The sequence below is a fragment of the Protopterus annectens genome, chromosome 4.part0, assembly GCF_019279795.1.
Source record: "Protopterus annectens isolate FY-2018-M chromosome 4.part0, PAN1.0, whole genome shotgun sequence".
Lineage (NCBI taxonomy): Eukaryota > Metazoa > Chordata > Ceratodontiformes > Protopteridae > Protopterus > Protopterus annectens.
In genome coordinates, this window is record NC_056733.1 from 262,165,985 (window position 1) to 262,184,779 (window position 18,795).

The 18,795-nt window shown below is 40.5% G+C and overlaps 1 protein-coding gene across 1 annotated transcript in view; it reads right to left on the minus strand.

Moving 5' to 3' along the window:
- LOC122800245 (smoothelin-like) overlaps nt 1-18,795 on the minus strand; it is a gene marked incomplete in the record, with an annotated part of 1,328,624 nt that overhangs the window by 173,448 nt on the left and 1,136,381 nt on the right. Inside the window, 2 exon segments of the mRNA XM_044069736.1 lie at nt 4,830-4,917; nt 10,961-11,023. Coding sequence (XP_043925671.1) covers nt 4,830-4,917; nt 10,961-11,023 — 151 coding nt within the window.

Sequence of the window (18,795 nt, forward strand, 5' to 3'; positions counted from 1 at the left end):
GCATACTTGCATAAATCTGTGCTTAAGAAATTGCTTTGGGCAGTTCTATATTTTCAAGGCTAAATGAGCCACAATGTTCCTGTGTGATGCTCAGTACAAGTTCTCAGGTAAGTATTCCTGCCTATAACCTTAAGTGCTGCAGTACTACCAAGTTGAGTAAAACTTCCACGTATCCTCCAGCCCAGACCTAGGTAAAGAGTAAGCCAAAAATACGGAGCTTCACAGCAAAGGAGGCCATCTTGCCAGTATGTTACTTCAGTAAGACAAAAACAGTTTTTCTTAATGTTTGTGAAAATGGTTGAATTTGGAGCTCTCAAATATTTTAGATTACAGAATAAACATAAAAGACTTCACCTAACTTTAATAGTTTACTACAGGTAAAAGACAATGTTTTTGTACTCTGTCTGTCAGGCTACAAATCAAACACTAGATCATTATCTAAGATGCTAGTAACTTAGGTTTAAAAAACTAGCCACAGCCTTCAGCATACTATTCCAGAAAAGGAAAAAAAATACCAGTCCATCAGCTAGCTTTCCTTCTAAATGGCAGAACATAGTAAATAATACTACATGAACATAAGTAACAGGCTGAAGGTAAAGTGTTATGTGCAAACCATTAGAGTATTACTACACAGGTGGGCAGATCATGAGAATTTCCCATGTAGCATGGAGCTACTCATACATGTGACAGCATCTGCATGGTATACAGTTCTGGACATGTCACTTCACCAGACGTACACATACATAAAATGGCCATTCTAAGGGGTCGTTCAGAAGGTTAGGCAGGGGCAAGCTGTAATGCTGCTGACTGCTAAGAACAGCTCTGGCTAAAGACTGAAGGAAGTATGGACACGCTCTACAACAACATACTAAAGAAAAAAATAAGGGCTTCCATCTATGATCACTGCATGAAGCACCTTGCTATTTAGGTCTGTAAATAAAAACAGTACACTGGCAAGACAACAGCCCCATACTGATAGAGTTTTGCCACTACAATATTGAAGAAGGGAATATTTTCCTCTTGTTTTGCCTCATCAGGTTAGTGAATTTCTTTTATAACCCTGAAGGCAAGTTGCTGCTGATAACAGATAATTTAGTACTGCAAACTGAATACCAAATTAATACAGTAAAGGCAATCTGGTTTAATACACAGACAATTAACAAAAACAAGAAACAGGGAAATGGTCAAGCTGATGAGTGGCAGATTTCTTCCCTCAAGAGGAGAACACAGTCCTCCCTGCCACAGAAGCATCTGCTGGGGGAGAAAAGGGCAGTTTTGGGTACTAGGTAGAATTAGAAGGCATTGGCTTACACCGTACATATTGACAGTACAATGGAAGCAACAGCATGTCAGCCTGAATTGTACACTAGCATGAAGTACTCGGTAACATGAAAAAGGCCTCCATGAGCTCTTACGTTACAGCCTTTTTAGATCCTGACCAAAACTTAATGATACTGTTCTCGCTACACATAGGGGCAGATGACAGGATTAAATGGGGAAAATACTAATGATGGGGTACAACAGGGAGACTAATGGGGCAGAAGGATGGAAGATAGTACCCTAAGGTCAGATGAGGGTCTGGTCGGGGAAGGCAACAAATGTACAAAAAGAACAAAAGAATTTGTTAACCAACGGAACTCAAAATAATTAGAGTAAAATGGTTCTGCTCTGCAAATTAAAAATTCAGACTTCAAGACTAACGTACTCATTCCAACAAATTCTGAAGTTAAAAATCAACTCCTCACTGGTCATGGAAACACACACACAAAATGAGGCAGCTGATGGAAGTTACTGAGCTATTACTGTCAATTACTCGCTGGTTAGATCTGACCATAAACAAATCCCTTTGGATATCCACATTCCGCGCCCACCCCCGGACAAGGAAACCACTGTGAAAAACTTTTCAAAAGCAAACTTCATGTTACTTAAGACCGAGGTGAAAAGTTTCACAGCCTCCATGCTGAAAGATAATGCTGTCCAAGCTGCAAAATCTTTTACTAATGCATTCTACGGGCACCTACAAGAATGCATGGATCATGCCATCCCAAGCAAAACCAAGACTCACTCCTCCAAGAAAAGGAAACCAGTCTGGTGGACTTCTGCCATAAACAAGCTATACAACAGAAGGAGGAAACTAGTACAGAAAAGAGTAAAATCCCAAGAAGGAAAGACATCCTTGATCAGTATCAGAAAGAAACTATGATCCCTCATAAAATCATCCAAGGCGAGCTTTGAAAGAAAAATTGCCAAGGACTCCAAAGCTAACCACAAGGCATTCTTTAGCTATGTCAAGAATCTAAGTGGCAATGCTCAGATCTGCTCGGAGTTAGTGCAGAATGGCACAAAATACACTGAACCGACCGATATTGTCAGCATCCTGGCAGACAGGTTCAGCGCAACTTTACCCCCCTTTCACCCGCAAAAGGGTCCGTAACCATACCAGAAGAATGTAGAGTCCCTGAAATCACAGACATTCAGGTTAAAACAGCCCTCACCAAAACCAAAAACACAGCATCAATGGGACAGGACGGTGTTCCAGGCTGCATCCTACATAAGCTCAAAGTTGAACTAACCTCTCACCTAAACACACTGTTTAAACTCAGCCTCTCCACAGGCTATGTACTCATAGAGTGGCGCACAGCAATGATTATTCTGCTCCACAAGGGTGGAGCCACAAGAGACCCCGGGAACTATTACCCTATAAGCCTGACTAGCTTGGTCTGCAAGGTTATGGAACGCATCATCATGGAACTCATTAACAGAGACATTGGGAACCTCCAAACACTGGACCCTACCCAGTTCGGCTTTTTTAAGGGCAGATCTTGCCTCCTAAACCAGGTGGACTTCTTTGTGACAGTTACCAAGGCTATAGACGAGGGAAAGGTGGTAGACACAGCCTACCCAGACCTTGATAAGGCCTTCAACACCATTCCCCATTCTGGTATTATAGACAAGCTCACCAGCCTGAATATAAACCCCCTACGTCACAAGATGGGTTGCCAACTGGCTCACAGACAGAACCCACATGGTTAGAGTTGCAGGAGCCAGGTCCGACTCTAAACTGGTTATAAGTGGCATTCCCCAGGGCTCAGTCCTAGGACCCCTCCTGTTTGGCATATATTTCTCAGAGGTACAGGCAAGCACAGGATGACTATGGCTGACCAAGTTCGCAGATGACTGCAAACTAGGGGCTATAATTGACTCTCCGGCTGACACAGACATCCTCCAAAAGGGTCTCACTGAGACGACGGATACCTGGTATCAAAATCATGGCCTCAAGCTAAATGCCAAAAAATGCATAGTCATCTCCTTTGGAAAAAACAAAGTAACCACAAACTACCACATAGGTGGTAGTCCTCTAAATACAGAAGATATAATAAGGGATCTGGGGACCCAAGTAGATAGTAATATCACCTTTGATAATCACATTACCAAAGTGGTTAGAAAATCCTTCTATGTGGCCCACCTAATCACAAAAGGGTTCGCATCCAGATGAAAAGAGGTCATTGTGCCCCTCTACTCAACACTCATCAGACCCATCATTGAGTACAATGTCCCATTTGGAATGTACCTTACAAGACACCTGCAACAGCTGGAAAGACCACAGAAGTACCTCACCAAGAGGATCACTGGCTTCAAACAGATGCCCTATGCAGCCCGACTGAAGAAACTCCAGCTGTACTCGGTTGCATGCCACCTGCTCAGAGGTGATGTCTGCATGACATACAAGGCCATGTCCAACCCAGAATTGATGGACATGCTCCATCTAAAGAAAACCTTATCCCCTCAAGCCACACGCTCTAGGGATCTAAACCTCACCACAACAATAAATAGGATGTGCTGGAGGGATAGATTCCTGTCCCAGAGACTTCCCATGCTTTGGAACAAGATTCCAATCTATATTAGGCAGAGCTCCTCCCTAACGCTCTTCAAAAGAAACCTTGACGAGTGGATGGGAAACAAAGTTTACCCTGGGGATCACTTCAGTGGCTCTGCTGGACAGAGGCACAGGGAACTAATCTAAGGGGGTGGCGAAAGCCAACACATTCTGGCTAGGCTTATAAATGCCTTCAGGCAGATAGTCTAGTACCTACCTATGAACCTATAAGACTGTGGCAATGTCATTTAAAAGGAGTAAGTCTATCTTAACTGACAGTAAATAAAAATACCCAATTCACTGAGCTACTCTGAGCAGGTGTCCTCTACATCTAATCATTGTACCATCCCACATGGGGTAAACAGTTCTGCATAAACAACTTAGTTTACTTTTCTCCATGATTTTGTGATCTCTCTCTTGGTATACATAACAGCAGGGAATGTGGACTATGACATCCTGAAGGGAGGGTGTAGGGGGCCTTGCACCTCAGCAAACATGCTTTTTAACAGATATTTTTTCCCCTGATGATGATACTGATTTGTCAAGTTGTTCTCCTTGTACTATATCCACACAAATGTTTTGGTTAGACAGACTAAAGGTAATTTGACAGCTTGCACTCATTCCGTTGGTGCTTATTAAAGGACTACCCCTGACAAAATTTAAGTCTTTTTACTAACCTACAGAAACTTCAAAGATCATCTGCTATGAGTTGACCTCAAGTCACCTAACAATGTCAGTTCTCTTTAAGGGAAACTAATCCAAAAGACCAAAAAATGTGCCACACTAATTAAGAGTACCAGGAATTACCACAACTATGTTACAGAATACAGACATTAAACCAGCAGCTACTTATTTAAAGATTTAAAATGCAAACAGTAGTATAAAGAACAAGACACATTTTATGAAGAAAAGAGGAGATGGACTACAGCAGACAGAATGAAGGAACACTCACCTGCCGACTTTTTTAGGAGTGCTGCTGCTACTGTTAACACTGGTGGAAGAGCTGTATGACGACTTGGTCTGGATGTAGGTTGCACTGGCTGCATGAGACATCAATGTCAGATTAGAGTGGTTCAAAAGATAATAACTAGCAGTTTAACAAAAGAAGGGCTTCTAACATTCATAGTATGCATAAACAATTCAACGCAAAAGAGGACAGACTGCAGAGGCTGTACTTGCACTTCTGACTTATTGCTAAGCAAAGGATAACTGAGCCCATTTTGCTAAATCAGCTTGAACGTATAACGTTTTTAAAATACACTGTCTGTGCAGTCTTGGAGTAGGTTAAATTAGTTGTGGAGTGGGGCAAAACCCCTTGAGTAAAGGTATGTGGCTTCCTTAGTTTCAGACCCAGGGTCGTGTAACTGAACTCCTTTGAAAATGGGCTCAGCCATCATTTATTTAAAAGCAAACTGAAAAAGTACATCATTCTCTCCAAAATGAAACACATTCATCGGTTTGTTATGTCTTTAGAACAGGAGGTTTAAACATCAAACTACCTTGTAGTATAACAAAGTTAAGCAATAGCAAAAGACATGTCTAACTGAAATCCATACAATTTCATTAGGCAGGACAGAGTAAGATCAGAGCCAGTGTTCTAGTTTTTTGTAATGTTTTAAAGTTTATCTGAAACAGAACACATTAAGACACATCAAATGACAAGGAACTCCCAGGAAATGAGTACCTATAAAATAATTTACCCCAACAGCAAATCTCTGAATATCTCACTCCAAGTCATATGTTGAATGGAGCTTTTACAAAGCACTGCACAGCTGCAAGCAATGAAACCTGGGCACTGCAAGGCTAGCAGCCTATATATACTCCAGGGGTGGGCAATCAATTTTCCCAAGAGGCCATATGAGGGAAGAATCAATAGCCTGAACTCAATGCATGTATTCTTTGACTCATCTTCCTGATTGTATTAAATTATATTCCTTGTATAATACGGGGTTAACAAAAAGTACTAGAGAATCAGCAGACAACCTATGCAGGAGATTCATTATGGTATTGAAGTAACCGAAAAACACTGGAAACATGAGCCACAAAACATCATAGAAAATGAAGAAGTCTATATAACATGGGATCATCCATTACCAACAGTTCAAAAGATAGATGCCAGAAAACCGAATATAGTGGTCCAAGAGAAGAAGACAAGAGTAGCATTGATCATTGAAATTGCCACATCCAGTGACTACAGTATCTTGCATAGAGAGAGAGAGACACAAAGTCATAAAATATCAGGATCTGCAGGCAGAAATGAGAGCAATGTGGAAGAAAGATACCCAGACAGTTCCAATAGTAGTTGTAGGAGCAAAGGGTCTTACAAAAAAAAGAATCTATAATCGTACTTAGATATGTTACCAATCTATGTAACTCCGTATGAACAGCAGGAGTCATTATTACTGGGCACATTGCAGGTGCTGTGAAGAGCACTACTGGCTGACATCAAAAACTGAAACAATACTAATTTCATGAATTTTAATTATACTTCGACTTAGGAATGGGGTCCATCCCAGTCATGGTATTGGAAAACCAAAAGACTTGGAGAAATTAAAAAAAAGAGATTCTACAGGAACGAGAAGTGTACTAACTGGTTCTCTGACAGAGTAGCTGATGCATGGAACAGACTACCAAATTACATTAAAGCAAGTACTAGTTTAGATATTTTTAAGAACAACCTGGGTACTTATTATGGGAACAAGTGTTTTGGTATATTAACAAGCCAGAGGGGCATTAATGCCTGTGCTTGAAATATTTGTATGTATGTATGTACATTGCAATAGGGGATGACTAACAGACAAATTCATAGTTACTACACATCTCATATGAAGGAGGAGACACACAGGAGTGCAGAACCCCTATCAATGCACCAAATAATCTGTAATCAAAAGGGCACTGCAATATCAGTGATCCATAAACATTGTGTGGGAGTAGAATCGACAGCCTTCTGCACAAAAGACAATTATGCTTCTAACACTGCTTTCAAATTCTACAGTGATTGTCATTTGGAAATCAAAACAGTTGCACATTGAAAACAGACTTAGCATGAGCAACAATAAACTTCTCTTCCCTTGAAACTCACAATTCCATGAAAACGCACTGACACTCATAATTCCCTTAAAATGTACTGAAACTCAAACTCACAATTCTGTCAGCATTCTTGTAGTTGGTGGAGACTAGAGGATGAGGATTCAGGCTCCTGTGTCCATTGAAATTCACAACTCCCTCAGCAGTTTGGTAGCTGCTGTAGAGGATTCAGGCTCTTGTCTCCTGTAACCAAATTACAGGATGAAGCCTGATCAAGTTAATTGACTAACCCCCTATGCCAAGCTAGGGCATTACATACCATACCTTTCAACCTCTTAGCACAAGAAATCTGAACAAAGCCTAAAATAATGGGGGGACAAAGGCACAAAAATAGGGATAGGCTTTAAATGTTGCTCTTATAGACTTAGAAAGTTGCTAGAATAACAACATTTGTCTTAGCATGCCTTTTCTGAAGGAAATGAAGTCTGAAACACAAATGTATAACATTTAATTTCAATCTTCAGTGATTTCCAGAAAACCACAAATTTTATGAGGAATAAGCCAAAAATATGAGGCAAGGATCTGGACAGTTGAAAATTATACATATCTCTCAACCTCTTAGGGCAAGACATCTGGACAAAGCCTAAAATAATGAGCATACAATGGCCCAAAAAATGGATAGATTTTAAATATTGCTATGTTTAACTTAGAAAGTTGTTAGAACAATGGGATTTGTGTTGGCATGCATTTCTGGAGGCTATAAAGTCTGAAACTCATATGTCATTAATTAGTGACTTCAGTCCTCCGTGAATTGTCAGAAAACCACAAATTTTATGAGAAACAGACCAAAACTATGAGCGTAAATCTGGACATTTGTGAGTACCTACCTTCTCTCTATTCTCACACAGCAACACACATACACACACTAGTCTCTCACACAGCACCACACATACACAAACCTACTCTCACACAGCAACACACACACACACACTTACTCTTTCACACAGCAACACACACTTTCTCTCTCATTTAGTTTGCGCACACATGTACCTTCTCCCTCATACAGCAAGACCCTATCCCTCGTGAACAGAAAGCCTAGTTTAAATTATATACACACACTCACTTTCTCTCTCTAGTTTAAAGTATTTACACACACTTTCTCTCTACTTTAAATCACACACACACACACACACACACACACACACACACACACACACACACACACACACACACACACACACACACACACACACAATCTCACTCTTACCTTTTGTCTTTGGAATGGATTAGGTGTTTAAATTCTGCTCCCAAGTGTAGAATGTGTTTACTTCCATGGTGGCCTGTGTGTGGCACACACATGGTTCTCCTTAAAGGAGAAGATGCCTCCACCCCGGTATAATTTTTTAAAAATATATTACTAAAATAAATGTTTACGCTTCCTTGCCAGATTGGGCCCCTTCCCAGCCACGGGGTTGCCTATGTCGCCTACTGCTGGATCTGGCTTTGATTCCTAATGTCTTCATTCTGTAGATTTACTATTTTTTTTTACAGGAAAGCAAAGTATAGTATATCCACCAACTTAAACTCTGATAGTCTGTTTATTTTTTGAAACAGAATACTGGAGTTTACACAGTGTTTTCCAGACTACCGGAGAATCAGTTTGACTTTTGGGTAATCTGGAAAAAAAAAACACACAAAGTTCTTGCAATTAGCATGTGTTTTGTCAGGCCGGTCAGGGATAGCCAAAGGGCTGGATGTGGCCCGCAGGCCATACAATGCCCAGATCAGCTATAAACAATGCCTTAAACAACAGGAAAGTAAAAACATTTGTTACTCTTAGAAACAAGGTCCCCCACACAGTAAGTCAGTATGTTTTAGTAAAGATGCAAAGCAACCAAACTCCCACAGCAGTCTGCTGTACTGAATGACTGCAAATCTTACAGACTCAAACCAATGCTGTTTGACTTCAGTTGGCCTGGCCATCTGCAGCTTGACAATGGCTTGGTGAATCAGTGTACAGTAAAAAAAAAATAAATAAAAGAACGTCACTTTCCAAGAAAAGAAGAAAGGTAACAATCTAAGCTCTCCAAGCTTGGACACCAGCACACAGGTGAATAAAACAGACTTACATTAAACAGAGATGCAGAATCATTCATCTCTCAGAAATACCCATTTGTAAACCACCACCCAACTCCACAAAATGAACATTGCCCAGCTGTGGAAAACATTTACTTGTCAAGCACCCAACTTTGGAAAAGACTCACCTGTCAAGCACTATCAAATCCTGAGAAATAATCGCTCCTCAAACACCATCCATGTATGGAAAATACTCACCTGTCAAACACCATCCATCTCTGGAAAATACTCACCTGCCAAACACCATCCAACTCTGGAAAATACTTATCTGTCAAGTATGATCAACCTCTGAAAAAAAACAGTCAGATCTTTTTTTTTCTAAAACAGACACCGCCAAGTGCCTACTTATGAGCCAAATATGGGTGACAGACTTAAGCATGTCTATTACAATGCAATGGTTGCACGGAGCATGGATGACAAGAAATTCTCATGTGATGCTCCACACTTATCACCATTACTCTGCAAACAGGAATAATGACAGTTATCCCCCTTTTGCCTGCAGACATGCTACAACAGTAGGGGATGGTTCTCATATGATGCTCCAAAATTTAGTATTACTATTTCTCTACAAACAGGAATAATGATATATTACCCTTTTTGCCTGAAGACATACTTCATTAGCAGGAGATGTCCCCCTTATCATGGGGTTTCTAGTTTTCCCCATGCTCATACAACTGTGGAGTCGGTATAGATAAGTAAAGGGAATTGAAGGGCAAAGTGGGTGCTTCTACTCTATTTATAACTCCATTTTAAACTATGATTTATAATTGTAATCATACTAATATTACACTTACTTACATGGCTACTGTCATTCATACCAGACCCATATAAAACAGTACATCTATTTTACTTGATTAATGCCCGTTTGTCTACCCATAGGCTTGCAACTGTGGACACCTATGTGCATTCCTCTGGTGGGATAGCATCACTGACAATATATCCCTTTGGTGAAGCATCAAGTCCTTATCTCTATATGGTACCCCTCAAGTCCTTATCTCTATATGGTACCCCTCATTCTGTAACTTCACTAACGGCAGGTAAATGGGACCAATCCTCTTATGCCCCCCCCCCCCCTTTTAGGGAATTTTACACCAGTACAATATCTGCAACAAATGTGCAATCCTGACTTATCTGCTGCATTATGGAGACCTTGTTTTTATCCCCTAGCCTGGCTTGATAACACCTTTGACCCTTCAATTGGCCTTGGCTACCTCACGGGTGTTCTTGGTTATACAGCACCCTAGAAGGGGCAGGACTGGGAATGGAGTTGCTGAATACAGTGGTCCTGGGCTTTGGCTGATACAGGTGGACTCTAATGAAACTAACTCTTTTGAATGTGTCCATGCTACAGGAGCAAATCAGACTTCTCCTCAGCTGACATACAACAGGTTGTGCAATGCCATTCCTTCTGAGTTCACAGACTCACTTATCGACTCAGTTTTGTGACAACACCTAGCTGTACTTGTTGACTTCAACATCTGGATCAGTGATGAGTTCCTGATTCTTGCCAATTAATTAAATTGTATTATGAAATGTTTTGGCTTCACTCACGCTGTTACCTTTGCAATTCAGTCTGTATCATACTTTGCACTTAATCCTTCTACTGCAGGTGAAGACACCAGATCTGGTGGTGCAGCCAGTCTCTTGGCCCTATCACTTCCTTACCTATAGTTTCTGCAGCATGTGAGATATTAAGGAGAAGTAAAGAACAGCACTTGTATTAACCAGAAACAATATAGCAAACAAACCAGTCTGAATCAGGTAATGCAACAATCACAATTCCATCAAAGACAGCTTTTAAGTATAGTCATTGTGCAGGATAGGTTTTAGAAAGGAAGGGCTAGTTACAGATCCATTCCAGCAGGAGTTTACCTGCTTTCTCTGGATTTAAAATGTAAGAATAACCATCAGCTTACTTACTTTCAGACCTCTTCACGTAACTTGACGCCATGGTCATCATCCGGGAAGTTTTGCTTCTGTCTTCTTTATATATTTAAAAAAGCAATACATGCCAGATTAGTTTATCTCCGTCTTTAACTGCATGCATTTTTTTCCAGCTGTACAGTACTGTAACCTACACATATTCATTTATCAGAGATGCATCCACCTGAAATTGCAGAAAAGGAAACTAGGAGCAGTTTATTGTATCCCCTCCCCAATGTATTCTGACAAAATTGACAGTATCGGAGTCTTTCTATTCGTGACATTCTGTCTGATGGAATCATTGCTAGAACTTATCTATTACACGAACACTTTGCATTTGTTTCATTATCTGCAGTTACCCTCGCCTGCGTACATTGAAACAAATGTACCTTAAGTAGCTTGCTGTTATTGCCTTCTGTTTTGCTTCAAGCACTCTATAGGGATTTGAAAGCACCTTCAGTCCTGATGGCATTTCTATAGCGATCTCTATCAGATTCATTCTCCCAGGCAGATTTGAAAAGTGTTCCTTATTTCCAGCTAGAGATTCTAGCATCTCGTTTCAGTGTCTAACAGACTTCTATCTAAGCAGTAGGAATGGGTTCCTTTCATGACTACCTTTTCCTAGCAGAGTGTTACAACTCGCTACTGAAGATTCAGCTTTTTTCCATTCTTTCACGAAAGTGAAATTATAGATTTCTTCTGCCTTTACTTTACCAATCTGCTTGACTTCATAATCTAATTCATTCAAGTTTTGCAAGCATTCAAAAGAACCTTGCCACTTAACTAAAAAATTATTTTCTGTTGAGGGCACATTTACCAAGCTGCCTCCTGGTCTGAATTCACTCTGCTTTCAACAATCCTATAATAGACTCTCTTCTGCATTTTCTGAGCTTTTAAAACATGTTCTATTTCACTGACTACCACCATTCTAAGTCTTTCTTGTAAGAGTGTAGCCCTTTATAACAGTTTTGAATGGCGTTTTATATTTTTACCTGTTTTTTTATTAATTTCAAGTATGGATACCTACAGTATAAGAGTTCAAAAGGTATACAACTCATCAAGTGCTTTTCGCACCTCTCTTGCTGCAAGCAATAAATAAGTAATAACAGATATTAGTTCTTATCACCTGCTTTAATTACTTTCCCTAACACGAATTTCAATGTTTTACTGACCCCTAAACTATAAGTCTATGGATGTTAAACTGACATTATTAACTGCTTAACCTGAAGACACACAGGCACAACTGCTCCATAATCTTTGACAAAGGATTTGCCGTGGTTGATGAGCATCTCCTTAGCAATATTTCCTCTATGAAGGATAACAGCAGCACCATTTCTCTGGCATTAGTCTTAGTAGTCTTATCATTAGCCTTACATAATGGCACAGCTTCTGGATATTTTGTGGAATAGTCTGCTATGACTTAGAAACATTGATAGCTATTCCCAGGCCTCACCAATCACCCAGCAATGATCACAGCAATGTGTTATAATAGCACATCTGTAATATGCACTGAAATCAAACACTCTGTGAAACCAGGTTTTATAACCATGTTCTGACATTCTGGACAGGGTGAACAGATTTTATTAACTTTCTTTTATAACCATAGGTCAATGAAATCTGGCTAACAATCAGGCCTTAGTTTTATCCACTTCCAAGTGACCTCCAAGTACATGGCTATCTGCAGGTTTCAAAACTAATGTTGTTTAAGGCTTGGACAACAGTAACTGGTGTCCAATTTCTTCTTTATTAGTACTTGCCGCATATAACAGATCATTGTTTAGTTCACAGTAAGCGTAAAAAGTACATTCATATATATATATATATATATATTTTTTTGCTGTTACTTCCATAGTCTCCCCTTGGTCTAACTGAGGTGTCACCTTCCCATTGAACTGTTTTGACGCTAATGTAGCTAACCTCTAGGTCAGCTAAATTTTGGTCATTCTCCTGACTTGCTTGTTTCAAAGTGGAGGGCTTACCTTCTTCTCCAACATACACTGGTATATGTCCTTCCATATTGCTACCTTCCTCTGCAAATGGTACATCTAAACAAAAAACAAACTGTCTGCAGTTTTAGTTTTTTCCCCTAATTCACATACATCTGTTGCCTAGAGTCCCCCTTTACTTATGTTTTCTGTTTTAAGATGACAGAAATGGGGTTTAGAACTCTGAACAGACTATTTTCCTTTTTACCACACCAGTAAAGTATTTCTCATTGATTAAGTATTTATTTTTCATATATACCTGCTGCTTAGAATTCACAGCTTAAAGGAATATTTTTCAGTTTTTAAACATCTTTATTAAATCACAATTGGAACAGTAACATTGGTGCACGACGACAGAAAATAAAACAAACTGTAGCAATATTTCTCATTGTTTGCAGGCAGTACAGAGTTTAAACAATTATCCACTTCAGTATCACCATAAATTGCAGAACTCCTGCCCCCTTAGACCTCACTCCTCTTCCTGAACATTATTCTGAATGCACTGTGAATTTCTATTTAAGTTTGACCGACAGTTTAGCATTCTGCTAATGATGTGCATGTCTCAGTCATCCTAACTTCATTTCTTTAGTTTGCATCCCTTTAATAAGAGATTCCTTTTCTTTTGTTCCTCAGATCAGCTCTATTCCTTGTTGTGGAACACTTGTACTGTGTAACTCCCTTCATTATATTGTCTGCATTCCTAGGCTGCACTGCCACAGGACAAACATCTACCTTTACTCATGAAATTCTATTTCACTGCCTATCTCTGCTTCACTATCAAGTTCCATTTAAGTGACAATTTTCTTTATAGTCTAGCATTTTTCCAAATTATTTTGTGCGGGTAACTGCTTTTTAGCTCAGTAATGTTCATCACACTCTTGCTAATGCTGACATCACTGCCTATCTCACTACACTGAGTGCTTCAGTATGTTCTTATTTCAGAAAATAATTCATGAGGATATTTTCGTCACTTAATCATACCTATATAGTACTTCCCTTATTAGCTTCTAGGCAAACTCATTTTCCTTTGTTTCGATCTAGCACCTCTAAGTGTCAGAAACCAGGTACAGCGCCAGCCAACCCCACATTTTCATTCTGATGTAATGCTGTACTTGGTTGTTTTTTTCTTCTTCTTTCTTTTCTGTGAAGATTACCTTTCTGCTACAAATCATATGAATCTTTTCAGTCTTCTAACTTCACATGGGGTATAAAATGTTAAAAAAAAAACTTTCCCAATAATGCTATAACAGATTAGTTCAGGTACCACTACCACATGATGTATTATTTACTTCATAAGATGGCCTGAAATTCTACAGATGTAATGAGAACACAATTTACTAGAAAGGCTCACCCACACTCTGCTACACTTTGCTGTGAGGGAAAGGTTAGTTTGCTTTTTATTTGATGTACTACTTTATTGCCTTTTCTATTTTGAACACTGTAATTTGTTTTATTTACCTTGTGTTTTATTTCTATTCTGCTTTTAACTGCATATTAAAAGAGATCACAGCTCTGTCTCTTGCGAGTCAGGCAGAAATTTTTTCCCCCACCCTCAACCGGTTACTGTAGTGTTCTTAAACACCACCGTCTTTCTAGTTGCCTTCCCCTTATGTTAATTTGACCACATATCTCATTTCCTGTTTTTACTGGCTTGTGTGAGTAAGCACAAAATTATCACTTTGTGAAATCACTCTCCTTCAACTATTTAAATTTATTGGCCATCCTACTGTATTCCATAGTACCAGAATACAAAAGTGACTACCCCCTTTCAATCTATCTTGACGTTTTAAAAATAGTGACTCTCCACTAAAACTAACTTTTTAGACAGATAAAATTTAAGTTACCTACTTTCACATCTAACTCCTCTTAGTGCACACTGCAGTGTTTAGGATAAACCATTTTTTTCATCTTACCTTTAAGCATCCCTGTGACTAGCACTTGCTTTAAAACCTGCTGGAAAGCACTAGGAAGTCTTAAACTGATACAAGCACTCAACTCTCCTTGTTAATACGGAGAAATTAATCGTAGGCACTAAACAGCCTATAATTGCAAAGTACCTTGCTAAGGTAAGGGAAAACAGCTCTTGTACTTTACAAAAAAAAAAAAAAAACACCACACCAGGCATGTTCAAAGGTCAGCTTCTGGTGTTTTCCTGTCACCTGGTGAATCTGGGCATACTGGGGCAATGCAGCAATTGCCTCATGTACAGACAACCCTCTCCTCCTACCACCCAACAGTACAACCTGCGAGAGATGCATTTACATATCCAAATTGGAAGCAAAGCTCTATCCACCCAAGATTGTACTAGATAGTCAGGAGGAGAAGGTTAACACCCGCACTACACCTCAAGCAACACATAACCCTTCTAAATCCACACCAACACCCACACATAGCAATACTTAACCCACATATGTGTTGGCCCTTAACATTAACCTGCCCAAGCAACAAGGACCACCGAAGCTGAAATGCAAACAAACACCAATCACAACCAAGGTGTCACATAGCTCACAACATCAGTGCGCCACCCAACAACAGCCCCTAAGGCAAGACAACGTACCCAACACTTTAGTCATACGTGACTCTATAGTCAGGCACACTGATGTCCCACTCACCAGGCTGAACAAGGAGAAAATTACTCCATGCTAGAAGTCTAAACCTCAAAATGCACTCTCTCAAGGCACTCCTAAAAATGGAGAACATCGATATCTGTGCAGTAACTGAGACCTGTTTCAAGGCTCCAGAGTGTACCTCTGCAATACTAGGCTACAACTCTTACCACACTTTTTGGCCACCAAACCAGGACCTAAATACTAAAGGTGGAGGAGGGTTGATATTCACAACACCAGGCTAGTTGCCAAACACAATGCTTCCGAAATTCTCCAGGTGCAACTAACACTACGTAAAACTGCATTCCAAATTGTAGCTTGCTACAGATCCCTCACCATGCCCCAAGATTTTCACTAAACCTTTCTAAACATACTGGAAAATATTAAGATACAACCAGACACCCTAATACTGGGCAATTTCAATTACCCTGCCATTAACTGGGAAAACTACTTATGTACCAACACCTTTGCCAAACGGTTCTTGAAATTCATAAATTCCAATGCCCTGGATCAACTAATCCTTAGTCCCACCAGGGGCTCCAATATCCTAGACCTGGTCATTACCAACATGGGAAATCGATGCTCCACACCTATGTCACCCCCTCGTTGGTCAGGTCTGACCATAAGATAATCACCCTTGACATCCACATCCCAACTCCACCCCCCCAGTAAGGAAACCTCCATAAAAAACTTTCCCAAAGCCAACTTCATGCTGCTCAAGTCAGAAGTGACAAACTTCATGACACCTATGCAGATGGGAACTGAAAGTTCGACTGCTGAATCCTACACTAAGGCACTTTATAAGCACATCCACTCGTGCATGAATCGTGCCATCCCTAGTAGTACCAAGACGCTCTCCTCCAAAAAAAGGAAGCCATTCTGGTGGTCCCTTGCCATAAACAAACTTTACAACAAAAGGAAGAAACTGTTGCAGAAGAGAGGAAAATCCCAGGATGCAAAAAATTCCCTTACCAGCCTCAATAAGAAGCTGAGATCCCTCATAAAATCCTCCAAAGCTAGTAATGAAAATATAATTGCCAAAGATTCCAAAGACAACCACAAGGCATTCTATAGCTATGTCAAGAATCTAAATGGCAATGCTCAGATCTGCTCTGCTACAACAGAATGGCATTAAATATACTGATCCCAAGGATATTGCCAATATCCTGGCAGATCGATTCAGTACAAACTTCACCCCCCTCTCACCCCCTAAAGGGCCCATCTCAATAACGGAAGATTGACAAATTCTGGTAATAACAGCCACACAGGTAAAAAATGCACTCTCCAAAGCGAAGACTACAGCATCCATGGGACCAGATGACATTCCAGGCTGAGTATTACGTAAACTACAAAATGAACTGGTACCTCACTTAAGTGTCATGTTTAATCATAGACTCACCTCAGGCTTCATGCCCACTGAGTGGCGCACAGCTGCAGTTATCCCACTCCAGAAGGGGGGATCCACCTTGGATCCCCGGAACTACTGCCCCATCAGTCTGACAAGCCTGATCTACAAAGCCATGGAATGTGTTATAATGGCACTTATAAACAAAGACATTGGCAACCTTCAAACACTGGACCCAACGCAGTTTGGGTTCGTGAAGGGCCGATCTTGTCTTCTGAACCTGATTGACTTCTAAGCAGTCTCCAGAGCCGTGGACAAAGATAAGGTGGTCCACACAGCCTATCTGGACCTCGCCAAGGCCTTCGACACCATCCCCCACTCTGGAATCATAGATAAACTTACTAAGCTGGGCATTAACCCCTACGTCACTCGATGGGTTGCCAACTGGCTTACTGACAGAACCCACACTGTAAAAGTAGCCGACTCCAAATCCAGCTCCAGACAAGTGACAAATGGAGTACCTCAGGGTTCAGTCCTGGGACCGCTCTTGTTTGGCATCTACTTGTCCGAAGTACAGGCCAACACTAAGGGACTCTGGCTAACAAAGTTCGCAAATGACTGCAATCTGGGAGACATTACTGAATCCCCAAATGATGTGGATATTCTACAAATGGGCCTTACAGAAACAGATGCTTGGTGCCAGAGCCATGGGCTCAAGCTCAATGCCAAGAAATGTATAGTTATCCCCTTTGGGGAAAAAACATGTACCCATGAATTACCACACAAGTGGCAGTACACTAAACACCAAAAGTGTGATAAGACACTTAGGGATACAGGTGGACAGTGGTCTCACCTTCGATCATCACATCGCCACAACAGTCAGGAAATCCTTCTATGTGGTACACCTCATCACTAAGTGCTTTTCATCCAGAAAAAAGGAGGTCATTGTCCCACTGTACTCATCCCTCATTAGACCCATTATAGAATACAACACCCCGTTTGGTATGTACCTCTCAAGACATCTGCAACAACTGGAAAGGCCGCATAAATACTTCACTAAAAGAATCACAGGCCTAAAGCAGATGCCCTAGGTTGACCATCTACAAAAAACTCCACCTATACTCTCTCGCATATTGTCTACCCAGAGGCGATCTCTGCTTAACATACAAAGCCATGTCAAACCCAGAGCTGTTGGACATGCTACACTTAAAGAAATCCCAATCCCTCAGAAACGCATGCTCCAGGAATCTAAAACTTGTCATCACAATGAACAAAACATGCTGGAGGGATAGGTTCCTGACCCAGAGACAACCCAGACTCTGTAATAGACTGCCCATACGTGTCAAGCAGAGTACCTCTTTGGCCCTCTTCAAAAGGAACCTTGATGATTGGATGTGAGACAGGAAATTCACCCCGGACATCACGTCAGTCGCCCTGCTAGACAGGGGTCCAGTGAAGTATATAATGTGGGAAGAAATAGCCAGGGAACTGTTATGGCTAGGCTTGCATAGGCTCTAGGGTCGATAGCCTAGTACCAACCTATGAACTTATGAACTTCTACTTGGTATTACGTTTATGCTTACAGACACATTGATTTTTAATAAAAGTGACTATCCTGTCTGAATAAAACAAACTCTGTAGTTCTCTGCCTTCCAAAAATATTGTGCATTTCACAAATTTAATAATCAACAGTAACAGAATGTAGATTCTGTAGACTTAATGTACTTTATCCCATTCCATGGACATTTCTTTCTCAGAATGCATTTCACATTTGCACATTCTTAGCAGCAACACTATTCTCTTAACTGATGGTCTTTCTTCCCAAACCTGTAACAAGTTAGCTCAGTACTAGGCACATTGCATTTCAAAGGCAATGTCTTGCTAGCTACTGGCATA